The 27,597-nt window shown below is 40.7% G+C and overlaps 1 protein-coding gene across 2 annotated transcripts; it reads left to right on the top strand.

Annotated features, from left to right (window-relative positions):
* Nucleotides 1–3,790: 3,790 nt before the first annotated feature.
* Nucleotides 3,791–27,070, top strand: acyp2 (acylphosphatase 2, muscle type). Of its 2 annotated transcripts, XR_012595174.1 has the most exons (5): nucleotides 3,791–3,959; nucleotides 6,721–6,737; nucleotides 10,418–10,527; nucleotides 19,651–19,856; nucleotides 26,937–27,070. XR_012595174.1 is itself a non-coding variant. In XM_074645623.1 (4 exons), exons 1-4 carry the CDS (start codon nucleotides 3,890–3,892, stop codon nucleotides 19,763–19,765), a joined length of 312 nt encoding a protein of 103 aa, XP_074501724.1. In that variant the 5' UTR covers nucleotides 3,791–3,889; the 3' UTR covers nucleotides 19,766–20,683. The 2 variants fall into 2 exon arrangements, 1 of the variants encoding a protein (XP_074501724.1); XM_074645623.1 differs by lacking the exon at nucleotides 26,937–27,070 and having other exon boundaries at nucleotides 19,651–20,683.
* Nucleotides 27,071–27,597: the final 527 nt, after the last annotated feature.

The raw sequence follows: 27,597 nt of genomic DNA, 5'->3' as shown, positions 1-27,597 counted from the left end.
TCTTTATTTCATCTGTAAATTAGTAAGAACTGAAAAACTGATTCTGATTCTGAGATGAGTCTCCGATGTGACAGAGACTCAGAGAAGAAGAATGTCTCTGATTTTCTTCCAGCTGTGGCAGTCCTTCATGCTCTATATTAGATTATAAAACTGATCAGATATTAACTGAACTGCAGGAACAAGGTGATCACCAGAAAGAGGTGTCAATCTCCACAATTACGTATTTGCAGAAGTTTTCAGGTTTTGCGCATCTTTGCGGAGTCCTGTGCAAAAGGCACAGTGTTGGGTTTGTTTCGATGTCCCTGTGAGTGCAGACGGACACATTGTTGAAGCAGAAATGTGAGCAGTGTGTTGGATTTACAGCCTCTTTAGCTCCCGGTGTTTGTTTTGACACACGCTCAGATTAGTCCACTGTTACTGTACATTACTGTGTGTGTTTGTGTGTGTGTGTGTGTGTGTGTGTGTGAGGGGGGGTGTTAGAGCATGTGTGTTTGCCCTAATTGTTGAATGTTCTCAGTGTGTGTATGTGTATGGGGGGGAGGTGAGGGGGTTGGAGATTACAGTGTGTTCTGTGGTATTAAAGGGGTTTAAAGAGGGATGTGATGGTCTGATTGCCGAGTATTTTCCTGGATGGTCTGCACACACACACACACACATATACAGTACATATAGTACTGTGTATAGAATATATAAATATATGATCAACTTCACAGCTTCTTATATTAAATGCTTGCCCTTATTTCCTCTCATATTTACTAGGACTGTAACGCGATAACACATTAACGCAAATTTGTTATAACGCCACTAATTTCTTTAATGCATTAACACAAGCGTTGTAGCGGGCTGAGATTTAAAGCTAGAGTGAAGATACTTGTAGCATATGAAACTAGGAAACCTAAAGAATCCATGGGTACCAACCATGTCATACTAGCTTGTCAGGAAGGAGGTTAAATAACGCTCCAAACTATTTTGGGCGAGGAAAAACTGTCATGGCCATTCTCAAAGGGGTCCCTTGACCTCTGACCTCCAGATATGTGAATGTAAATGGGTTCTATGGGTACCCACGAGTCTCCTCTTTACAGACATGCCCACTTTATGATAATCACATGCAGTTTGGGGGCAAGTCATAGTCAAGTCAGCACACTGACACACTGACAGCTGTTGTTGCCTGTTGGGCTGCAGTTTGCCATGTTATGATTTGAGCATATTTTTTATACTAAATGCAGTACCTGTGAGGGTTTCTGGACAATATCTGTCATTGTTTTGTGTTGTTAATTGATTTCCAATAATAAATATATTTGCTCACTCCCATGTTAATAAGAGTATTAAATATTTGACAAATCTCCCTTTAAGGTACATTATGAGCAGATAAAAAATGTGTGATTTAATTTGCGATCAATCGTGATTAAATATTTTAATCAATTGACAGTCCTAATATGTACACACACTGACACATTAACAGTTTGTCATTCACACACTCAGACAAATGAATACATTCTCTAACTGAACCATGAGTTAGAAAGGTGGGATGAGTTGCGACAAAGGTCCCTGACTGGAAGTGAACCCTAAAACCAAATTCGAACCCTTAAATGGAGGTTTTAGGAAGTGAGGACTGCATGAAATGTCCCCACTTTCCAAATATTTCATTTATAAAAACATCTTCAATTTGCTAAATGTCCTCACTTTAAAAATGTCGTCACTTTCTGAAAATAAATCCTCATTTTCTGGAAATTTAATTAATAAAAAAATTCAGTTTCCAGGAAGTCAATATTCAAATTGACCCTCACAAATATAGTTATCCAATAGTATGTGGAATGTGTGTGTGTGTATGTGTGTGTGTGTGTGTGTGTGTGTGTGTGTGTGTGTGTGTGTGTGTGTGTGAGTGAGATAACAGAGCTGAAGAGCCACTGCTGGATTCAGTGAGGTCTGACTGACATCTAGTGGACAATTCAAGTATTGAACAGATTTCTGACTTTTAATTGGTTCATATTTACATTCTGTCAGTTATGAAAACAGTTCACTCACTAACTTCATTATTTATCTGAGACACAGTGTGGTCATTACAAGATATCTTTATCCTTTGACCTTTCATGTTTCAGCAGCCTGAATCTGGCACAACCGGTCAGTGAAGCCAAAGAGAGATAGATGCACCATATTCATACCCTCTGTGACACTGTTACTGAAAACGTAAAGCTTCAGTAGACAGAAAGTGTTTGGCATCATTGGTTAAAAATTCCATAATAACATTTCAGCATATTGCAATTCAAGTGTTCTGAGAGATAACTAGATTTCTGCACCTCCTCATGGCTCTGTTTTCAGGCTTTAAAAAATCTGGCCAATCACAGGTCATTTCAGAGAGAGAGCGTTCCTATTGGCTGTGCTCCGGCTGGTGGCCGGTGCTTGGTATTTCCTCAGCAGATCTCAACATGGCTGCAAACTTTCTCATTTTACAGTTAAACAGTACACTCTCATTTTTCATCTTTATCTGATCTGATCATTCCAACACAAATATTTTCACATGGCCATTTGGAATGAAGCTAAGTGGTGAGTGGGAGTGGTGTGAAAATGGTCAGCAGACGCCGCTTTCTTTCATGTACGTATCGTAACAACGGCTTGTATATTCGCCGTCCTCGGTCTTCCTTTTTCCCTTTTTGAATGATGAATACAGACTACCGCCGCCTCCTGGTGTGGAGAGTTGTTTCCTCTCACGCAGGCGCAGAACGTACGTGCTAACTGGCTGTCACTTGTCGTCTTTGTGGTGTGTTCGAGTGCAACTTGTCGGCCAAAGGTGAAGTGAGTGGACACAACAGTCGGACTTCATCGCCGCTAGTTCTGATGTCAGCTTGGTGTGTCTTGGCCTTTAGAGCACATTAATGTCAGGGCTGCGACCAACAATTATTTTCTTTATCGATAACCTGAAAGGTGTCTCTGGTAGTGAATGATCAGCTGAATCAGCAGCTCCCCTCAGCTCTACAGAGCTTCATAGAGAGTTTCAGCTCATTGTTTATCTGTCAGCCTCACAACTTTACCGTTCTGGTTCACTCTCACCACTCTCAGAGTGTCGTGTTCAGAGAAAACGCTGTAAAAAGCAACTGAACACTACCTGCTCAGCAGCAAACAGCAGACAGACACAGTTAGAGCCTATAGCTGGTGAACATAATGGAGCGTTTAGCAGCTAAAGAGACAGATATTTCTCTCAGGATCTGGCGGAGACCAAAAACAGAGCTAAAAGAGAGAGAATATTGGACTTATATTTATCAGGTGGACACAAACACAAAGACTGCTAATAAATGTTACTCTGTAACTGCTAGATGTCTAAATAAATAACTGCCTGCTAACAAGTTCAACTCAAAAGGTGATGATATGTCAATGTTACCAATGGACCCAAAACATAACAGTAGGGTTTAGAAGATACCAGTATTGAAGTGTATTTGTGACCTCTGAGCCAAAGCTGATTCCCAGCCCGGGTTCACACCTTTAAAACCTACCGAGCTAAATCTATCAGCCATATCTGGGTCAGAACCGGCTCATATTTGGTTCTCTGGTGCCAGAACGCAGCCGAGAGTGTCGACACTGAGACGCAATCGGCCCAACATGGGTGGATGTATGTTCAATGTGCAAGAGAACACTAATATCTGTCAATATGAAAAGCAACATAGTATTTGTAGTTGTTGTAGTTTAATGAACTACAGATATCATCAGCACAGACTGGGCATCCTCATATGGTGAGGTTTCCCTTTAAAAAATCTGGAGGAAGCGGGACCATGTTGGTGCAGAGTGGTGAAGAGAGAGACAGAGAGAGAGAGCACAGGGGGTATTCACCCATTCTTTAACCTTAACGGTTACCCTCCTCTGCTGTTAAAGGGACAGTTTTTGTTTTTCTCTCACGATGTCTGAAGGTGAATTAGCAGGAACCAAACTGGTGTCGGTGGACTTTGAGATCTTCGGTGACGTTCAAGGTCTGTATGTTTAACTCTCCTCCCTCCTCTTCCTCTTCTTTTCTGCTCTGCTCTGCTCTGTGAGCCGAGGCTGTAAACTGATCTGCTGCTGCTGCTTAATTTAGGACCGAGCACAGCTCTGCTGCTGCAGGCGGGACAGGAACTCACTGCCCTTTCACTTCCTGCAGCCTCAGGATTATTGAAACTTGGCGCATATATCAAAACCTGTGAACAATAGGAGAATATACAGCGATTGGGTTCATGCGTGTTTAGGGGGCTTCATAGCACCCCCTTATGCGTGGAAGGCCTTAGTTGGAACATAGAGGCACCAATATTCACGAAATTTGGTACCCACATTGCTCTAATCATTTCGGACATATTTCCCATTGGCTTTCATTAGCTCCGCCCAACCGGAAGTTGGCCATTTTTAATATTTTGCATTTTTCATGCATTGTATGAAAACTTTTTAAACTCCTCCCAGAAGGATTATTGGATTTGTCTCAAATTTGGTTGGCATAATCCTCCGGCTAATGTGACTCTAAATTGTGAAGAAATAGTCAATACCTTAACGATGATGTCATATATCATGTGACAATACATAATTTTCGGCACTTTACAGGTATGGAACTGTTTGAAACGCCTCCTAGAGGATTCAAAAGATCAATCTCAAATTTGATCAGCGGAATGTAAAGACCTTCATGATGGTTTTGGGTGTTCGTGGAACAGTGTTGCCGTGGCAAGGCGAGCAATTTCCATGTTTCACCATGACACAGTAAGCTGTTGTAACTGGAATTTACATCGTCCAATCTGCCCCAAATTTCACATGCTGGATAAGAGTCCAAGCCTGAAGACATCTACATGCCCATATTGGGTTATAGTCATAGCGCCACCTACTGACAAGATGAAGTCTGCCTTATGTGACAAAGATCATCCAATTTACATGTGATTTACATGGTGTGATCTACAGGATATACAGCAACATAGTGTATAATTATTGTATGTTCTAGTGTATGTAGTGCGACATAGGAAGTGGTACAAAAATGTGCAATGCGTCATTTCCAGCGCCAAGCACTCCACGCAAGAAATACCAGCTAACTCGTGAGCGCAGTGTCCAACGGTCATGAAATGAACAGACGCATCAATCGGCATCCCGCCAGTACCCCTGACATGCACAAGGGGCTAGGACCCATTCATCGCTTGCAGCTTTAATTATTATTATTAAGAGTTTACACAGCCCATTCTCATTCCCATGGCGTCAAATACCTACACTTTGTCACGGCCATCGGTGCTCGATACCGCCGCACAATGCACTCTTTAGAGCCGGTATGAGACACACCTGGCTTTCCATTAACTACAATGTAAACCCATCTGTAGCAACAGTAGGCTAAATGCCAAGAGAAAGTGTGCCAGGAGTGAGTGTGGTGATGTCGTTTATAGAGCAAAAAAACACACACCGTGTGGGCAGGAAGGGAGGTGGATGGGTCCAACAAACACAAGGCTTTCATCCAGGAGATCGCTGTTCGTGTCCCGTGCGTTAAGTTTCACTTTCACGTTACCATCAGCTGTTTGTTCATGTCCCGTGTTCACTTTACAAACGTAATAGTTTTAAACCTAACCATGTAGTTTGTTCCTAAACCTAATTAATACCCTTTTCACACCAATGACCAGGGTTACTCTACCAATGCATACCAATTAGCTCAGGTGTTAGATATTACTAACGCGGTGTGTTTCCGTGTAACGTAACGGCGGATGCCTCCTTCATTCAGCAGCCTTGTTATGCTTGTTTAACGTCACACTACGTTGTTCATCACCGTCCCATCATCTACCGTTTTTTTGTTCCTCACCGTGGACGGTCAGGAGCTCCCGAACCTCGATGTCTCTTTGTTTATGAGCCACGGTGACCTGTAACAGTTACGTCACGGACTGTGCACCCTAATTTGCAACCGAATAGGTTAGTCCCGCCCTGTCTGTCAGCGACCCTGGTCCATGCAATTTACATCGAAATCGACCCTGGTCTGAGCCTGGTCTGACCCACCGCTTGAGCTGGGTCGCAAAGGCGAGTCGATCGACGCGGGTTAACCTTTCATATACACAACCAACCCTGGTTCAACCCTAATTGAGTCCTCGGTGTGAAAGGGGTATAAGTGGTTTTGTTGCCTGAGCCTAAAGTGACGTCAATGGGTGTGACAAAGCTGGGATAAGCTGTTTGTTTTAGTCAATGGAACATTTATTATAGAATGTTACATATACATATAGGTCTTTTATCATTTTTCATATCAGTTTTCATGGGGGTTTTTTCTTTTTATTTGTATTTATTTAATTGATATGTTTTTTTATTGTTTTTATCTATTGTACTGTTTTAAAAGTGTTAAAATGTTACCTTAGTTTTGTCTTGTTTTTGTTTGGCATCACTGTTTGTTTGTTTTTGTTTTCTTTCTGCTTTTGCTTTTTTTTTGTCTGAAACAATGACCACAACTTCATGTATCAACCCCCTGAACTAATTCTGCTAAAATACAAGCACATTTCCTGCTTTACACTCAGATTGCAGTTCTAAATTTCATTTTTTTCAAAACACACAATTCTCTACATTTGACCCAATCTTCAAGGATAAATGTTCACATGTAACACACTGCCATTCAAAATGCTGAATTTCAATTCCCTTCTATCCATCTCTGACTCCTCACATGTTGCACAGTTATCCCATTAGCAATCAGAGCTTTAGCAATACAGTAATCTGCTACATATTTTAAGTCATTCTCTCTCTTTTTTTAAATTTTGACAGGAGTCTGTTTCAGAATGGTGAGTATTTGCTCCCATCACCACCTGCTGTTTCCTGTGCCGCCACTTTGCCACCAAAGCTACATTTCAGTTCATCATTCAGCTTCTTCTTTGTGTTTCCACTGTTAATGTACAATGACATTTTATGGTCTGACGCATGAGTGAACTAAAAGCCTGCTTAAGGCCTCCGTGGCCACCAGAGGGCCCCAAAGAGTGCTTGAAATGTCCCACAAGAGGCGAGTGAAAAGTAATCCCTCTCAATCGTCATTTCTGGCCCACTAGAGGTGTTTGGTGGTGTCTGTATCTACAGAGACCCTGCAGCCCTCTGCCTGGATTTTCTTTTTTTCTGTGTTCGAGACGTTTCTGGGCCTCAGCAATAAGGTTTTATTTCTCTGATTTGCTGCTTTGTCCTCACCGACAACGGTTACATATTATACCTTTAAGAAGTTGTGGGACACTGATTTTCTTTTACATTTACGCGCGATCCAGAGCGCTGCCGAGGCCGACACAATTCAGAACCACTTCATTCACCGTGACACTTTATTATTCTAATAAATGATCTCATCTGTGGTCAAGTCTTCTCAGGTTAAGGTTGACCAGCTTTTCCTGGAGCATTCGACCATATAACAGTCTTCTTCAGAGAGTTGAATTCCTTAATAGTAGTGTCTGAGCACTGGAACCTCATTTATTGTCAGTGGTGGAAGAAGTATCGAGATTGTGTACTTAGCCTAAGTAAAAGTAGTAAACACCAGTGTAGAAATACTCTAGCAAAAGTCCTGCATTCAAAATATTACATGAATAAAAGTATTAACATTAACATATACTTAAAGTACAGGAAGTACACATACTCATTATGTAGAGAGGCCCATTATCAGAAAAATATAAATCATACAATTGGATAATTGTTGATGCATTAATGTGTTCATCACTTTAAAGGGACTATTTGTAACTTTGTACGCGCATAAATGTAGCGGGTCGTCACAAATGCGCGCTCACATATGCGCGTTCGCGTGTGGCCGCTGCCTCTCCAACTCTGCCTGCCTGCCTTCGCTCAGAGAGCGCGCGCATTCTCAGCTCGCTCCACCTCTAGACGTGAACGCGCGCTCACTCCTCACTGCAGAAGAGTTAGTTTAGCTCTGAGAATATCTAGTGAATGCACAGTGGACGTTTGTGCAGAAAAAAAGGTGCAGCTCTTCCAGACAAACAGCTAACAGACCAACAGAGGTTTAGAGCTCCTTAGCTAGTAACGTTACCGTCTCGTTACCGACCGGGTGCCGGTGTCTCCTCTGCTCTCTCCGGCTGCGGGCGAGAGCAGGGAGTCACGCTGCAGAGCGCCGCTGCTTCAGCCTGCACTTAGGCAGGAAAAGCCAACACTAGGATCAGATCTAAATCATGTTCATGGAGAGACCTTCGTCTGGTCAGCTAACATTACTACCAAGCAGCTGAAATATAGAGTGATATTGTGGTTTTATCTGACGTGTGTCGCCTCACTGTTTTGAGTGATGCTCGTTCAGGTATATTGAGAGCGAGCAAGCGCGAGCCCGACGCTGACTTTCGTTGATTTCACGGCCACAGGTGTCGCTGTTAAGAAGCATTTCTGAAAGTTACAAATAGTCCCTTTAATGTTGCAGCTGGTTAAGTTGGAGCTTATTTTGATTACTTTATATACTCCTGGGTAGCTTAATCTATATTACAGAGTGCTAAAATTGAAGAAATGAGTTAGCATTTTAGCACTTCCGGTTCCGTCGTCTGGAAGTCAAAGGGTTTTTTGAATGGGTTTTTAGTAAGATGCCTGAAATAAGGTCTGTGATTAAAGTGGCAGTAGGCATAGGTATGTTTTTGTCATCATTGGGCAAAAATTCCATAATAACCTTTCAGCATATTTTAATTCAAGTGTTCTGAGAGAAAACTAGACTTCTGGACCTCCTCATGGCTCTGTTTTTCAAGATCTAGTCCGTGACGGGAGACTTTGACCAATCACAGGTCATTTCATTGAGAGAGCGTTCCTATTAGCTGTGCTCTGGTCATGTGACCGGAACTTGGCGTTCCTTCACCAGATTTCACAATGGCGGCGGCGTCACAAACTTTCTCATTTTACAGCTAAACAGTACACTACAAGATGATTCTGAAAACATCTGAGGAGAGAATTAGGCATTAACGTAACAGAATATTGATTCATATTTGATCAGCGCTGCCTAGTTTGACCGTTTGGTCGGAGTTCGCGAGTGATTGACAGCCGGCTCTCATAGACAGCAGATGGACAGCAGACCTCAGATCAGCTCTTACTGCCTGTTTTCTTCTGGTCTGTGAAATCTTGCAGATGCTGTTAGGAGCACCAGAGGACAACGGAGGACACAGAGGAACATGATTTTTTTCGTCAATAAATATCCCAATCGTGAATTTTGAAGCTTTTACGTGTCTTAAAAAAGGCGTGGCTAAATGAGACTACTAAACGTCATCACGCCGACTCGTCTGTCTTTACAGCCCCGTTGTGTATACTCTTTAGCCTAACGTTAGCTTTTTACTCCTGGTACACGGCTTTGTTGAATACTCGATTCTGATTGGTCAATCACGGCGTTCTACGATCTGTTATTTCTTTATAAAAGACTGTTGCTAGGTATAACAGACTGTTGCTATGGGTGCAGTTCTGATGTCAGACTCTGGCGGACCGTTTTTGTGTCAAATGATTGGTTCCTTAAGTAAGTAGGTGTGTAATAATGCAGGATAATGTACAGCTAGTGGGTCATTGTTGTGAAATAAACCCCAACGGTTTATTTCACAACAATGACCGGCTCGCTGTATATTTATTATGATTTATTAGTTAATCATATTTTGTATTAACTATCTCAATCTGCAAATTAACTAAAACTGTCAAATAAATGTAGTGTAGTAAAAAGTACAATATTTCCCTCTGAGATGTTGTGGAGTAGAAGTAAAAAGATGCATAAAATGGAAATACTCAAGTAAAGTACAAGTACCTCTAAATTGTACTTAAGTACAGTACTTTAGTAAATGTGCTGAGTTACTTTCCACCACTGTTTTTTGTTTGTATTTTTATGGTTTCGGATTACTATTTTTAACATTAGAAAACTATGTATTGTGGGGAAGAGAGTCTGTGGAAATGCAGACTCAAATGGCATTAAGAGAGCCCTTCGAGCTTTTTTCGATTTCACAGACCTGAGACCAGAAAGGATGACGTTAGAGCTGGACCGAGCTTTTCAGACCAGCTAAAAAAATCTAAACCGTTGCACGCTTTCTTTGTCATTTTGGTTTATGTTGTTTAGTCTGCATGTATGTGCATGTTTAACCTCCTGCCTGCCTTTATACTGCAGCATGTCTGCCTCAGCCCCCTTGGTCCTGTTCGGACTTTTCATTCAGACTCTGTGCACACCAATTCCACGAGACACATCTTTTCTCACCTCAACAGGCTGTAGAGGCGTTTTAGAGGCTATGTTGCTCTAAGAACCATGTCAAATCTGAATCATGAAATTATGTAAGAAGGTAACTCAATAACTCCGAGCAGAAAACCAAAAGGAAAGGTAATGCATTAGACTAGACCAGAGTGCACGTGGATTAGTGTTGCATCTTGTTAGTGTAGATGGCTGAGTACTTTGTGGTGCAAGTTCAGTGACTTCTTCTGATATCATTTAGTCTGTACAAGTATGCACAACATTAACCCCGTCCTCCCTCCATCCGTGCAGTACACAGAGAAGGAGGGTCTGAAGCTCGGTTTGGTCGGCTGGGTGAGGAACACCCGCAGTGGGTCGGTGGACGGACAGGTCCAGGGTCCTGCTGACAGGGTGGCGGAGATGTGAGTATACAAAGTTATACTGCAACACAAGACAACAAAAGGGACCATCTGTGGTACAGCACAGTAAACACTAAACATAATGTAGACATGATTAAAACACAGAACAACAGAGACAACAGCAAAGGTCCATCACCTATCAATAAATAAGACATATTTTGCACATCCCTATGTATTGCACACCCCCTAATCTGAGTCTAAACTGTACTTAAAACAGCTTTTGTTACTTAAAATGTACTTATTGTGTTATTGTGCTTACTGTATCTTCAGTTTTTAGTTTATATATAGACTCAGAACTTTGACATAATGTTATTATGTCTGGAAGTGTTTTGGATTGTTTATTTTATTATTATTACTATTATTTATGTAGTTATTTTTATTTATTTTTTTAATTTTATGGGTGTTTCTGCAACTACGGTCACTTTTGACTCTCCCAAAATTTACAAAGAAATCAACCTCCATGAATTTTAACCATCAGAGTATGTAATACATATAAACAGGTACACAAAATGACATATAGTGATTAAGATTTTAATCTGTAACATGTTTATTTTTTATAGTTTTCATCACTTGTTCTCACTAAATGTCCTTACCGCAACATTACAATAATGTTTTATAATATTTTTAAGACATTTAAATTCCATCAAGCTTTGTACATCATTGTAAATATTGATATAATTTTTTTTTTTTAAATAGGAGATTTCATGATTTTCTCTGCACACTGAAAAATGTAGACAGTAACCATAGATGTCTGTTTTCATACACAAAAAATATATAAAATATGTTGTTTTTATGACAGATATTGCAATTGTAATGTCTAATGTCCTTACTGACATGTTTGGGACATAACATATTTGCTAATATTGCAGATAAATGGCTGCTAGCAAGGTTTGCTTCGTTAGCTTTGACTCTTAGCATCTAATATAGATGAATTCAACAGTAATATTGAGTTATTTTTTAAATGTAGTTCAAAATACACAATCACTAAGCTGTATGGTAAGGACACACAATAAATACTTCAGAAGAAAAGGTGATCTCAACCTTGTTTTTCTTGATCTTGTTTCCATGGAAACTAGATTTGGTTGGCTTTGAATAAATCTGTTACTAAGGTATTTGTTCAATGTCGTGAAGTGTGTGACTGGAGCATTTTAAAATCAAAAAATATTTGTAAACAAAAAAATACTTCAATATGGTGTAAAGTAATATGTACAGTATATGAAACAATTCCATTTTAAATGATGTCATATTATAATTGAATTAGCTCATTTTACGTTTCTCAACATTGAGACCAGATCAGAAAAGTGGCTTTTGGACCCATAAAATACATCATACATTTTATTAAAGGTCCCATATCGTGCTCATTTTCAGGTTCACACTTGTATTATGTGTTTCTAATAGAACATGTTTACATGCTGTAATGTTAAAAAAACACATTATTTTTCTTGTACTGTCTGCCTGAATATACCTGTATTGAAACACTCTGTTTTAGTGCATTTCAATGGAATTGCAACGGAATTGTGTTGCTAGGCAACATTTTGGGTCCATGTTTATTTCCTGTCGGGTGATGTTATTAACATACACTGCAACAGGAAATAAACTGGGACACATTTAGAATGTTTACGTTTAAAACCCTGTAATGGTCTAAATATTGTATATTTGTGACATCACAAATGGACAGAAATCCTGTTTCAAACGCGCAATTTCTGAATACGGGCTGTGTGTATTTCTCCGTATATTGAGCGTTTTGATAGTTTAACAGTATTTATAAAGCACTTAAACCTGTTTTATAATGTAAAAGACATGAAAATCTCACTTTTTACAGTATGGGACCTTTAAAACACATTATGTAGTCATTATTTTTTATGTCAAGATGGGTAATAACACTGTGCATATATTTATCAAGCATTGCACTGCAAATGTTAAATCCAAAAATGGCATTGCTGGGACTTAAAAATGCCCATAGTTGCTCAGCCACTAGATGGCGCTCTTTACCTTCACAACATAACAGTCCAGTCTGCGCTTCAGTTCAGTTGATGTCACAGACAGAGAGCTGCATTCTGTGCAGGTTTCCCTCCTCTTTAACTTCCAACTGTGTTTTGTCACATTGTTCTATTCAGTCCAAATACTTCAATTACTTACAGAATGACCTGATCACCAACCAGTTCATGAGCACATCACAAACACATATTTCCCATCCTCACTTACCCCGGTCTCTGTCTCTTCCCCTCACTGAATCACAGTCATGGTAATAACCCAAAATTAATCATGAAGCTGAGGCCGCGGACGACTTTGTTTTGACGTCCTCTCTGTCCGGCGGGAGTGATGTCACCGGGGTGTGGACGTCTATTTTAGATGACATCACGGCCTCCAGGGATCTGCTGCTCTCTTACCACCCACACACTCACTCACACACACACACACACACACACACACACACACACACACACACACACACACACACACACACACACACTTGACAAGTGTAAAACAATGATATCATTCTTGGTGTTTGTTTTCATCTCCTTGCTGCACCAGGCGGGTGGAGTTTACTGAACTAAAGCTTTTTTAATTCCTTCCTTATTATTACCACATAGTTATTATTATTATTATTATTATTATTATTATTATTATTATTATTATTATTATTATTATTATTTTCTATATACTGTGGATATATACATATATATGGCGGTATTTTGATATTTTAGTACTTTTGTACTATTTGTATAGATGAGTTATACATATAACAGCTTTCCTTTTGATCTCCATGGTAACAGAGGTACAGCAGTCTTTGTTACCATAACTACAATACAACATAAGACTGCTAGTTAGTAAACATGGACATGATATTTAACACTCCCAGACACTAACCGTAGCCCCGTAAACCGCAACACACATCAGACATCACAATGGTTTTCATTTTTATAGGGCTGTCAAAGTTAATGCGGTAATATGGTGGACTGAGACAGCTGGAAGCTCCACTTGAAAGCCCGTCTGGGGACGACCCAATGACATCAATTCCGATAGTTGTATTATCACTCTTTCCATCCACCACTATTGGTTTTGTGTTATCAGTCCTACTTGTATTAGCTATTACAGCTGCTAGGCTACTATTGTGGCTGCTTCTCTATCTCTCTCTCTCTCTCTCTCTCTCTCTCTCTCTCACACTCTCTCTCTATCTATCTATCCCCCCAGCCGGTCTCGGCAGATGGCCGCCCGCCCTGCGCCCGGTTCTGCTCCAGGTTTCTTCCCAGTAATCAGGGAGTTTTTCCTGGCCACAGTGCGCTTGGTGGATACTGTTGGGTCTCTAAACTCTGGTGTACGGTCATAGACCTGCTCTATATATAAAGCGTCTTGAGATAACTTCTGTTGTGATTTGACGCTATACAAAAATTAATTTATTTGATTTGATTTAATAATGCAACTAATTTCTTATAACGAATTAATGAAACTTCCGAGTTTTCGGTTGTAGCTTGCTCAGTTTTAAAGCTAGTGAAGATACTGGCATCATATGAAACTAGAAAAACCTGATGAATCCATCGGTACCAACCATGTCATACTAGCTTGTCAACAAGGAGGTTAAATAACGCTTCAAACTTACTCTAAAGTTTGGCGAGGAAAAACTGTCATGGCCATTTTCAAAGGGGTCCATTGACCTCTGACCTCCAGATAGGTGAATGAAAATGGGTTCTATGGATACCCACGAGTCTCCCATTTACAGACATGTCCACTTTATGATAATCACAATCAGTTTGGGGCAAGTCATAGTCAAGTCAGCACACTGACACACTGGCAGCTGTTGTTGCCTGTTGGGCTGCAGTTTGCCATGTTATGATTTGAGCATATTGTTTTATGCTAAATGCAGTACCTGTGAGGGTTTCTGGAAAATATTTGTCATCGTTTAGTTTTTCCCAATTGATTTCTAATAATTAATATATACATACATTTGCATAAAGCAAGCATATCCCATGTTGATAAGAGTATTAAATACTCCTCCCTTTAAGGTACATTTTGAACAGATAGAAAATGTATGATTAATTTGCGATTAATTGCAATTAACTATGGACAAGGATGCAATTATTCACGATTAAATATTTTAATTGATTGACAGGCCTACATTTTTATTTTCATATAATAACTGTATTCATTATAATATGAATAAACAATAGGCCCCTGATATTTTTTGGCTTAAAAGTGTTTAGTCAGTTTCACTACAAAAAGAGTTACAGGGGTGAAAAGTGTATTTACAGTGCCTTCAGAAAGTATTCAGACCCCTTCACTTTTTTCACATTTTGTTATGTTGCAGCCTTATGCTAAAATCGATAAAATTACTTTTTTTCCTTATCAATCTACACCCAATACACCACAATGACAAAGTTGAAACAGAATTTTAGAAATTTTTGCAAATTTATTAAAAAGAAAAAAACTGAAATATGCACACTTGGATTTGGGGAGTTTCTCCCATTCTTCTCTGCAGATCCTCTCAAGCTCTGTCAGGTTGGATGGGGACCGTCGGTAAAGAGACATTTTCAAGTCTCTCCAGAGATGTTCGATCGGGTTCAAGTCAGGGCTCTGGCTGGGCCACTCAAGGACATTCACAGAGTTGTTCCTAAGCCACTCCTCTGTTGTCTTTGCTGTGTGCTTAGGTTCATTGTCCTGTTGGAAGGTGAACCTTCAGCCCAGTCTGAGGTCCTGAGCACTCTCGACCAGGTTTTCTTTAAAATATCTCTGTATTTTGCTCCGTTCAGCTTTCCCTCAACCCTGACTAGTCGCCCAGTCCCTGCCTCTGAAAAACACCCCCAAAGCATGATGCTGCCACCACCATGCTTCACCGTTGGGGTGGTATTGGGCAGGTGATAAGCGGTTCCTGGTTTCCTCCAGACATGACGCTTAGAATTGAGGCCAAACAGTTCAATCTTGGTTTCATCAGACCAGAGAATCTTGTTTCTCACAGTCTGAGTGTCCTTTAGGTGCTTTTTTGCAAACCCCAAGTGGGCTTTCATGTCCGTCAGGCCACTCTGCCATAAAGCCCAGATCGGTGGAGTGTTGCAGTGATGTTTGTCCTACTAGAAGTTTCTCCCATCTCCACATAGGATCTCTGGAGCTCAGTCAGAGTGACCATCGGGTTCTTGGTCACCTCTCTTACCAAGGCCCTTCTCCCCGATTGCTCAGTTTGGCCGGGCGGCCAACTCTAGTGAGAGTCCTGGTTGTTCCGAACTTCATCCATTCAAGGATTATGGAGGCCACTGTGCTCTTGGGGACCTTCAATGCAGCAGAATTTTTTTGTAGCCTTTCCCAGATCTGTGCCTCGACACAATCCTGTCTCTGAGCTCTGTAGGCAGTTCCATCGACCTCATGGTTCGGTTTTTGCTCTGATATGCATTATCAGCTGTGAGACCTTATGTAGACAGGTGTGTGCCTTTCCAAATCATGTCCGATCAATTGAATTTACCACAGGTGGACTCCAGTCAAGGTGGAGAAACATCTCAAAGATGATCAAGGAAAATGGGAGGCACCTGAGCTCAATTTCAAGTGTCATAGTAAAGGGTCTGAATACGTAAATAAGTAAGTAAATGTGATATTTCAGTTTTTCCTTTTTAATAAATTTGCAAAAATTTCTAAAATTCTGTTTCCACTTTGTCATTATGGTGTATTGGGTGTAGATTGATGAGGGGGAAAAAATATTTTATCAATTTTAGCACAAGGCTGCAACATAACAAAATGTGAAAAAAGTGAAGGGGTCTGAATACTTTCTGAAGGCACTGTATTTAGTTAGTTATTTTGTTATTTATTTGTCCCTTTGTTACCTCAAAGCAGAAAATGAGGAAGGGCGCCCACCGGCCTTTTTTTTCAGAGGGCGACCAGCGCCCCCCAGAGGGTGGCACTAAGCGATCGCCTATATGACCTATGCCTTAAACCGGCCCTGAGCATGGATGTCAACAATGTAAATTTCAACAATGTTTACGTTGTTTGTGGCAAATCAACCTTCAAGGATAAACCCCGTCCACCTGGCACCTACAGGGAGTCAAAACCAACACTCCTTAGCTTCAGTTCACTGTAGTAAAGCAAACAGCAGTGTGAACTACTTTTCCATGAAGTGTGATGAAAAGTATTGTTTTTAAAACTTACATGTTGAAGTAGAGTCTCATAATGCTGTGATATGAAGCAGAGTATTATTTTCTGTATTATCGGTTCTAATGCTATGTTTTAGTCTTTTTGAAAACAGAATCCATGAACAAAAATGAGAGTTTGATATAATAATCGAAGGAAATACAAACTGATTTGGTTTAATTAAATAGCTAATAAATCATTATTAACCTCGCTGTGACTCAAGCTGATTAACACTCGCTTTCATTGAATACAATGAATAAACACACACACACACACACACACACACACACACACACATTACTATTTCCTTCCATTCTAGGGATCTTTTCCGTGATCTCACTCTCACGTCCTTCCTGTCTACTCCACTTTCACCACGACCTCACTTCCTGCAGGGCCTGGGAAACAGGATCAGCTGTTCCTCTGGGCAGAGAGAGGGAGGGAGGGGCGAAATAATAATAATGGATAGAGGTAAAGAGGAGTCAGGGAGAGAAATGTAGGAGGGGAGACTGGAGAGATGGAGGATTGAAAGAGGGGAGAAAAAATGGAGAGGGAGGAGAGAAGGTGAAGGAGAAAAGGGAAGGAGTGTTATGGAAGTGAGAAATGATGGAGAGAAAGAGTGAGAGCTGGTTGTAGGAGGTGAACAAGTGGGTGGTTTCCTTTTTTTCCTCTGAAAAAAAAGAAAAACCCCCAGAGAGCCAAGCAGCTTCCAAAAAGTGAAGAATGTAGGAAAAGAAAGAGAGACTGATAAAAAACAAAGCAGGAACTGAAACTAAAAGTGAAACAAGTTGTGGTGTGAAAAAAACAAGTCAAGTCAATTTTATTTATAGTCCAATATCCAAATCACAAATTATCCTCAAGGGTCTTTACAATGTGTACAGCAGACGACACCCTCTGTTCTTAGACCCTACATTCAGATAAGGAATAACTCCCCAAATATTTGTAATTATATATATATAATATATGTTTAATATGAGTGTACGGTGACAAACATTTTGTTTCACTTTATTTTTAATTAATTATTTATTTCGAGCATGTAACAAATAAGTAAAAAACAAAACAAGAATAACAGATAAAATTAACAGTAAACAATAAATTAACAAATAATCAACATAAATAAATATCACATGTCCGAAAAGGAGTAGGAAGGAGTATATGGTCCCACACCTTCTCCATAACTCAAAAAATTAACTCAATATTGATCATATATTCCTTTGTTTATTTCAGTTCCTACCTTGGTAATGAAGTGATATTTTTCACCTGTTGTCCACGTTATTTCAGATAATCCTTTATTATATGTTGATAGAGTGTTCCATCAGCAGAAAGACCTGTGGTATCTCTCTTTCACACAACGCAGGTGAAGGAGCCTGTCATTGAATAACCTATTTAAAAATGCACGGGGGAATGCTGCGCCTTTTGTAGTCCATCCTCAGAACATTGCAGTTTCACCACGGCAGAATAACACCTGCTGCCGTCGCATCTTAATTACTGAGCCTAGTGAAAGTGCAGTCGGATTCTCTGAACACCACGGTTGTCTTTTCCTAAGTCCTTCTGAATTCTCCTTCTCATCTTTCCTTGACCTCATTACGTGTTCCATTGAGGTCAAGGAAAAGTAGTTCAAAAGACGTTAAGACGTAATTTTTTGACTTTTCGAACGCAGCCTAAGTTTCACTTTCATTTTTCACATGTAGTCATTTTAAGCCAAAACACAATGTTTTCCTTAAACTTAGCTAAGTGGTTTTGTTGCCTAAACCTAAAGAAGATGTTTTGTTTGTGTTCAAAACGTAATTTTATGTTTTTAAACGTGTTAGAACATGTTGCTTTTAAGTTTCGCTTTCACTTTAACAACGTCGTAGGTGTGGCAGGCCCCTACTGACCCACATCTGTGAGACTATTAGCAACCGTTAAGGCACATTTAATGAGCTTACCGATGGGAATGATGTACAAAACAAAAACAAGTCCTAGTAAGTTGTAATAAAGTAGAATGATCCTTTTTAGTGTTGGGGGCTCGGGAATGTATTGTCAGTTGGGGTCCTCACAAGTATAGAAGTTCAGCCGTGTGTGTGTGTGCGGATCACAGGAATCAGTGTGTTGTTTTAGAGGAAAATGGCAGCAGATTACAACCATCCAGCTGCTGGAGACTTAACACTAAGCTTTGTGTGCGTGTGTGTGTGTGTGTGTGTGTGTGTGTGTGTGTGCGCGCGTGCGCGTGTGTGTGTACAGTAGAGGATAGGTCAGAGCAGATCAGTCGACTGTAGATGGAGAAGATTTTTGCCAAAAAAAAGTAGGACAGCTCGTCTCTCAAAAACTCACTCTCTCTCTCTCTCTCTCTCTCACTGTCCACCTCCCCCTCTTTTCCTCTTGCTTGCTCACTCTCTCTCTCTCTCTCTCTGTCTCTGGCTGAGCTTCAGTCAGTGCAGCTACACGGACATGACCCTGATCCCCTGAAATCTCCTCTAATCTACACTCACACACACCATCACAATCATCAGTCAGTTGTTGGTAAAACTGAGTCTTTCTGCTGCAGAACTCACTTTGATTCTCAGGGTTAAATATAGCTGCAGGAATGTTTGTTTTTTCCCATCATGCCCCTGGTTGTTCAGACGCTGGTTTGACCCCTGAGTGGCTGGTTGTGTTTATTTTATTTTTTTCTTATTTTTAATTTTTGTCTACATTTTTGTCCCCTAATGACGCCAGTCCGTCTGCCCAACACTTTGGTCCACTGTATTTTCCATCCCTGATAGTCAGAAAATGTCCCAAAATAATTGCAGCCCTTTAAGAACAGTACAAGATTTGGTCACTTTAATGATGGGAAAGCTGAATGTACGTATGTAATGATTTTGATAATGTAAGTAAAATTTGGATACTTGTCATTTTGATCAAACTATTCTTACCCTAACAATGACTTTCCTCAGATTAAAGTAATCAGAAGACGCTGTTCACGAGTGTCTCACTGTGTTGAACAGATGTGAACATTATCATTTCTACCCTTTCGTCTTTTATCCGTGTCCTCTGCAGGAAGGTGTGGTTGAGTAAAAGAGGAAGTCCAAGCAGTCGGATCATCAGAAGCTCCTTCACCAACCTGAGAGCCATCGACAAGCTGGAGCTCTCCGGCTTCAAGACTCGCTACTGACCAACTAATCAAACTTCGCCCGAAGAGCTTCTCCTCCCTCCAAGAGCAAAACACTAAGAGCTGCTTATAGTGTTCATAACCGTAGTGATTTGTGAGTTTAGATTTTATGTCCATGCTCCTGTTAATTCTATGGATGGCGACTGTTGAACTACATATTGGAGCTGGAGTTTTTTTTGTAGAAAGACTCAGGTTTGAGTCCAGTCACTCTGGATAAGAACAGTGGAAAGTTTCAGGCTGACAGTGTTCAGATAAAGAAATCGGTGGTGTTATTATATAATTAAAAATATAATTTTATTTATAATAAAAGAAAGATCTTGGTGTAATGTATCCAACACTCAAAAAAAACACTGTTTTGAAGACTATATCTACTGAAGCAGTTAAAGATTCAAGTATTTTTTTTATCACTATTCTGATGGCATACATATAGCCTATGTTTGTAGCAGTTACATTCAATTAAGACAAGTTACCATATGATGTATAACACTGCACATTTTAGTTTAAGGTACGGTGTGTAACATCTGTTTGCAGATTGTGTGTACGAAGCGTGTAGACGAACTATGGTGGTCAACGTGAAAATGGCCATATATAGAGCTGTTGTAGGAGTAGCGTAGGTCATTTGGAGAAAAGCAGAGTCAGTGTGTAGAATGTGTTGGAAGTGAGTGGTGAAGCAAGAGAGAGAGAGAGCGGTGGCAAATGTGTGTGAAGTTGTGAGCTAACAGTGAGCTAGCTGAGCAGAAGACAGAGTTAGTTTAGCTCTGAGAATATCAGTGAATGTTCAGTGAAAGTTGCAGTTTGTGTAAAAAAATAAATGCTGCAGCTCCTCAAGACCAACAGAGGTTTACTGTGTCTTGTTTCCCTGTGGAGTGACGGGGGGTGGGGAGAGCGATTAACGTTATCGAGTCCGGCCCAAGCAGGAAAGGTGCACTCAGTGGTTTGTCCGTTCTGGCCTATTGTAGAAACATGGCGGGCGGCTCCGTGAAGAGAACCTGCTCCCTATGTCGATATAAACGGCTCATTCTAAGGTAACAAAAACACAACGACTCTTATTTTCATTTCATGATTATACACTAAAGAAAACATACAGGTTGTGCAACGAACTGGCAACCATTTGTTGTGAAGTTACTGCAATGGAACGGGGGAAGGGAGAATGTGACATCTAGTGGCTGAATGATATCAATGTTACCAATTGTACCTTTTATTGCACCACTTATGATGTAACAAGTAGATTCTGACAAATTATTTTTCTCTAAAGAATATCCTTAAAACTCCTTGAATTTCATGGCTGAGTCAGGTTTAGAAAAATGAAATGAACAACAGGTAGGCTACATAGACATAGTGGCTCTTTCACTTGAAATAACTGAAAGGACCCTTTAAGTCATTGTAATGGCTCATCCCCCGGCAGATAGCATCAGGAACTACAAGTTCTTCAGCAGGTTTGTGAGCAGCAGGTTGTTGGTTTGAATCCACGAAATCTACCACTGTGTGTCTATATAGAGTAGCCCTATGTCACCGTATGATGTAAACAAACACACCCGAGCCATGTTGTCGTTATATAACAGCAAGTCACATGACCCGATTACCTGTCAGCTGATCCAATTAAATCACAACCAGAGAATCCCTGATCGGCTGCCACGGCAACAACAAAACACTGACACAGCAGGAATAGAGCTCCTGTTCACTGCGGCGACTCAGAGTGTGAGTGTGAGCGTGTGTGTGTGTGTGTGTGTGTGTGTGTGTGTGTGTGGCAAATGAGCTAAAATGTGAAAAAAACACCAGATTGATCCTTTAAAAGTCTATTTTTCTCATAAAATATCTCTTGAAATAACTTTTAAATTTATAAAACATGCTGAAGATCAACTTTGATTGTGTGTGATGTGTGTGCACACATCAGTGCTTGGAGACTAACTCTCCCTGGATACGCTGTTAGAAGTGGACGCTCTGTCGTCATGCCAACCCACTCTGTGAGACATTACTCACACACACACAATCAGGACAAGAAGGAGGTGTTGTGTGTTTGAATAGGATGTTAATGTAATGGCATACTTACATAACAAACAGATTGTTGACCCCTTCATCCATTAACATGAAAACGCCACGACAGAGCTGTGAGTAACTGTGTGTGTGTGTGTGTGTGTGTGTGTGTGTGTGTGTGTGCTGTAATAAAATATTAGCCAGAGGTGGTGTATTTGAGTCCTGTGAATTTCCCTTTTTTTTCGTAACGCTCAGCCCGACTTTCAACAATGTATTTTTCGTGCTTTTTCCGACGAATGTCCAGCAACACTTGACGCACGTGTCAATTTCCGCTCCAGTCTTTTCAAAATAAAACGACTTAGTTAGGTTTAGGAAAACATCGACTTGGTTAGGCTGAGGCAACAAAACTACTTAGTTAGGTTTAAGAAAAGATCGCGGTTCGGGTTAAAATAACTCCAGAAGAGCCATAACTTAAGAACGGAAGTTACGTGACAAATCAATCAACTTTAACTTCTGGTTTCACACAGGACACAAGTACCGGTCTCCTGGGTGAAAGTCCTGTGTTTTTTGACCCACCCATCCACCCCGACCTCTTCCATTCGCCGCTCTTTATCCTTACTGGTTCACAATTACGTGGATTATATACGAACTGATTTCGTGCCGACCATCACAAAATAATTTGAAAAGGTCTATAAAGAAGCTGTTTCTTTTGAAGCTTTGACCTAAACAGGCAAATCTGTTTCAACTCAGGAAATGCTGATTCAGGTACGAGGATCAATTTTAGTCAACATACTTGAGAAAAGCAAAGCTCCTCGTTGTTTTTAGTCAACGTTCTCTCTCTTTTGGATTTTGAATGAAAATTTCACTCCTGCATGGTTATAAGTCACATTATCACGCCTCTAGCGTGCCACGATGACTTGCTAGAGACGTGATAGCATCACTTGCTCCTGGGACGTTCCATTATAAACAAGCCATACATCTTACCCAGGTGAGCTGCCACGAGTTAACCCTTAAAAAAAAACATTTTTATCAAGAAGTATCTGGAACTCTCCTGTTTTCATATTCTCTTCCGAAGCTATAACCACACACTGCTGGAGATGATATCATCACAGGCCTGATATCTGACACACTTCTGTCTTTTCCCAGCCTGTTTTTTGTCCATAAACACTCCCAAATACAAACCCCATAATCCTCCACCAGCACTTCTCACTTCTCTTCTTTTCTGTTCACTGCAAAATCTGGCACCAATAATAATAATACAGCCACCCCCACACTCATACTGGTGCCATGAGAGAGAGAGAGAGAGAGAGAGAGAGAGAGAGAGAGAGCCCACCCGCACTTCAATCACTGCGGAAAAGCTGGAAAAAATCCACCGGCCTCGACCTCTTCTTCCTCTTCTTCCTCTTCCTCCGCCTCTTCCTCTCCAAGCAACCAGTTTGGCATCCCATAGTGGTCGCCATGGAAACGCCTCTCTGTCTGGAAGTGTTTGTGAAAGAGATACAGAAAGAATGGAAAAGTTGATCTTGTCTCTCCAGTCTTCTTCTCTCCTCTTCATTTCCTCCCCTGTGTCCTCCGCTCTAACACTTCTTCTTTTCCTTCTCTCCTCCTCTCTCAACTCACCTTTCCTCTCCTCTTTCTCTCCTTTATCCATCTATTTTCTCTTTGAATGTCTGCCCAGCACTTAAACTGCCCACACACTTAGTCTTATTCATCACGTTACACACACCTGAGTGGGTGCTGACAGCCAGCTGTTGCCAGGCAACATGTTGAAGTTGAGTCTAACTCTGCTGTGAAAGAAACGTTGACATTTAGCACAAGCAACATTGTTTGTTCTGTTCTATTCAGAATTGTCAGATTTTATGTGACAGTGAATGTGGAGAACATGCACAGTTATATCTAGAATAGGACTGGCAATCGATTCAAATGTTTAATCGCGATTAATCGCGAATGAATCACACATTTTTTTATCTGTTCAAAATGTATCTTAAAGGGAGATTTGTCAAGTATTTAATACTCTTATCAATATGTTAGTGGGCAAATATGCTTGATTTTAGCAAATGTGTGTATATATTTATTATTGGAAATCAATTAACAACACAAAACAATGACACATATTGTCCAGAAACCCTCACAGGTACTGCATTTATCATACAAAAAATATGCTCAAATCATAACATGTCAAACTGCAGCCCAACAGGCATCAACAGCTGTCAGTGTGTCAGAGTGCTGACTTGACTATGACTTGCCCCAAACTGCATGTGATTATCATAAAGTGGGCATGTCTGTAAAGGGGAGACTCGTGGGTACCCATAGAACCCATTTACATCAGAATAGAATTAGACCTGACATTACCATTCAAACCAATGTAGCAGGATGGTCAGAGAGGCGGACATTTTTATGTGTAATGTTTCCATTGCGTTGTAGCGGGCTAACTTCCAGATAAACTAGACCGGCATACAGCAAGTCACTGACTCACTGAGGTGAGGTTTTGTAGTAATGACTAAAACGAGCAGTGGAGTAGGCCGTTGGGTCTAACATTCCCTCCACCTCACTCCCCACCAATCCAGAGGAGGACAAACTACCTACTACCTAGCTACCCATTCGTCATGCCCGTGTCCGTTCACTTGCCAGCGAGCTGCGACCACACTTTACGGCCCCACCGACGTGTGTTGTCACCGTAGCAACTAACAACAATCACCCCTTTCTTTTTAACTAGTCAAATGACCATGAAAAACAGTTCAATGTCCATTCTACTCTTATTCTATTTCTATGGTTAGGATTCATCCTCTATGACCAGCATATGTTGGGATATCTCTCTCTGCCGGAGAGAGACTGACCCTGGTCATCAAGTCATACTACTAACAATACAACAACAAATCATCTACGATAACAAACATAAAAAGATGACAAAATAAAAAACAGTATTTTATCCCAACGCGCTGTGACCTCTGACCTCTAACACTTTAGACGACAGTTGGTGATGTGATGACTGAGGCTGATTCTTGGCGTCAGAAAATGACATTTTACACTGAGAATAAAATGGCAGAACATGAATAAAGTGCAGCAGGTTGATAACAGGGAGTGACTTCAGCCCTGCTCTCATGTCTCTGCTGCATAATGGGAATAACCTCTATGACCTTTGACCTTCTCCTCACCATCCCCTGCTTCAAAACAAATATGGCTGCAGCCTGCTGGACATTTCTACAAGGTGTCTGGTATCTGAGTGATAATCCCCTGAACACACACACACACACTGACCAAACTGTGTGTGTGTGGTCATCACGAGCTCAGAAAGACCTTTAAGACCAGATCACATTCTGCCACACACACAGTGTTAATGCACACATACACTGCTGCACTGCATGCCAGCACAATTGGATGTCCTTTCGATCCAAAATGCATCGTTCTCAGTTCTCTCACTCTCTGTGTGTGTGTGTCATCATTATCATGACATGACAACATGATTATAAACTGACTTGACAGCCACCATCTCATCTTAACGAGATATAAGAGTTTAATCCGTCAGTGTGGGTCAGTGCAAGTTTTATATACAGTCTCTTTTATTTAGAGTAAACCTACGCACTTCTTAGTCACTCCATTTATTGGCTTTAAATTGTTTTACTCCTCTGTGTCACTGCTGACCGAAACTGCTTTGAGGCATGACACAGCTACCTTTTTGTAAAAAAAAAAAAAGTAAATATGTTTTAATGTGTTGGTTTGAATGTTTTCCCGTGATTCCCAAGACTTAGTAGAACACTTTTCAAAACCTTGTTTGTTATTGTTCTGTGATTTGAATAATGTCTTTATGGTAATTTAATTATTTGTTAATGTGAATCACTACAGCTTACATATTCTGATAGCCCAGTTTGTCCTGAAAAAAATAAATAAATAAAGGTCATGATTGTGCATTACAGTGCTGAGATTCCACCTTAATTATTACAGAAGGAGACCAGGTGGACCAAAGCTGGCTTAGACCTCACAGGGTGAATGTCAAATGCTTTATTTTTCTCATACCAGCTGTGCTGCAGTACCTCTTTTCACCCCCTGTCTGAAACGCTCTGTTTCAGCTCCTGCCCCGCCCTCTCGAAAAGCCCAGTCTGTTCTGATTGGTCGGCTGGCTTACCATTGTGATTGGTCAACTCAACTCTTCGGACTCTGCTCCAGCTCCGCTCTAACTAGCTTTGTTTGAGGGCGTGCCAAACTAGCTGCTAGAAAAAATAGGCTTGTTTGGGATGAACTGAGCCTCGTCTGGAGAGTAGACGCGATCAGGCGGCAGCAGCAGGTGGCAGAGACAAAAAGCTGCGGTCAAGTCGGACAGTTTCCAGCCGTTTCAAGCAGCCTTCAAAGAATTTACAGGAAGTCACAGTAAAAGTTACTTCCTGTTAGATCCGATCTGTAGGCTACTTGTAGTTTTCAGACCACGTTGGGATTTATTTATATTTGTTTGTAAATCTATATGGAAATGTGCGTGTATGTGGCATTGGATAGCCTTTATTATTTTTATGTCCGCCTTGTAAAGCACATAATGAGCACTTGTGTTAATAAGTGTTATATATAGATAACCTTCATTATTATAATAATAATTATCAACCAGACAAGATATGTTTGTTAACAGATGAAACCATTGCACAACATGAGACTAATACCATCTGGCGGAAATATTACAATTACACAGAAAGTTGTGACTTTCTACAACACGTGGTGTTTGCTGTCAAAACTGAGAGCAAACCAGCTCTTTGATCAGGCGCGAGCCAGGCGTTTCCCATAATGCCCTGGGTCTTGCAGTCGGTGGAGAGCAACTGCGGCGCCTGGCTATAAAATCTGCAGCTGCCTCCTTCTCTAGAGGTTATCGTTGCCCACGTGTGCATGACGTCAGAGCAAGTCGCCATCAAGTCGGACACAAATCTAACCTGCATGCATTCTGCGCAGGCCTGGCTCATCTCAAACGAGCCTAATGTGTTACTTGGTGACATCACTACGTTGCATAAGAAAAGGCAGGACATCAAGCCAGGCAGTTCAGGAGCAGTGTTTCTGTGGGGGAGAGGACCTCCCTTTGGTGTGCACTTTGCAGTTTTGCAGACATTTTACATGCACAATACACAATTAAGGAAAGGGAAAAAAGGTCCTCTTTAATCTGTTTGCTTGCTTGCTTGTTTGTCTGCCTGCTCACCTCAACTAACTGCTGTTCTCCACCCTCTAGGAAAAACCTATCTGCCGCTTCAGCTCATCCAACCCGCTCTCAGTCAGCTCTCTGCTGGTCCGCCTGCCGCTCACATCCCAGGAACCCCCCTTTCCCCTCACCACCGCCAACACCAGCCTGCAATATCAAAAACTCCTGTAATAAAATACCTTTCCACCTACCTGTTGTCCAGCGTCTGCATTTGGGTCCAGTCACAGAAACCCTGACATTTTGCATCTCTTATAGCTAGACATGGTCCCAATACCAATGTTTACACTAACAGACTCACAGACTTTGAGGCGCGTTCCTGCAAAGTCCGAGAGGGTTTAGGGCTGTCCGACTGCCAAATCGTGAAGTTCTTGAGGGCTCTCTCAAAGACATTTTTTAGCCCTTTATGAACACTTTCCGTAAGTTTGCATGTCTGCTGACTTTGCCTGAGGGAATTACCCACAATTCATAGCGTTGTTTATTTTTAAATATGTATTTATGCATTTATTTATTTATTTCTGCACAATTTTCCCTTTGCATTTCACCCCTTATTTATTGCCCCAAACTTAATAATTTATATATTCTTTTCTTTATACATTTCTTCAACTAAAATATCAATTTATGTCACATTAATTAATGAATAGCTATATTTATTTTAAATATTTTTTCTACATTTAATGGCATTTATTTATTA

Source organism: Sebastes fasciatus, chromosome 9 (genome assembly GCF_043250625.1).
Source record: "Sebastes fasciatus isolate fSebFas1 chromosome 9, fSebFas1.pri, whole genome shotgun sequence".
Classification (NCBI taxonomy): Eukaryota; Metazoa; Chordata; class Actinopteri; order Perciformes; family Sebastidae; genus Sebastes; species Sebastes fasciatus.
The sequence above is the reverse complement of the archived record's forward strand: the minus strand, read 5'-3'. Positions and strand labels throughout refer to the sequence as shown.

Bases quoted from the DNA above. Each gene is read 5' to 3' on its own strand.
- acyp2 (XM_074645623.1), top strand. From the start codon at position 3,890: ATGTCTGAAGGTGAATTAGCAGGAACCAAACTGGTGTCGGTGGACTTT. The intron at 10,528-19,650 runs GTGAGTATACAA...TGTCCTCTGCAG, and splicing joins GCTGACAGGGTGGCGGAGAT to GAAGGTGTGGTTGAGTAAAA.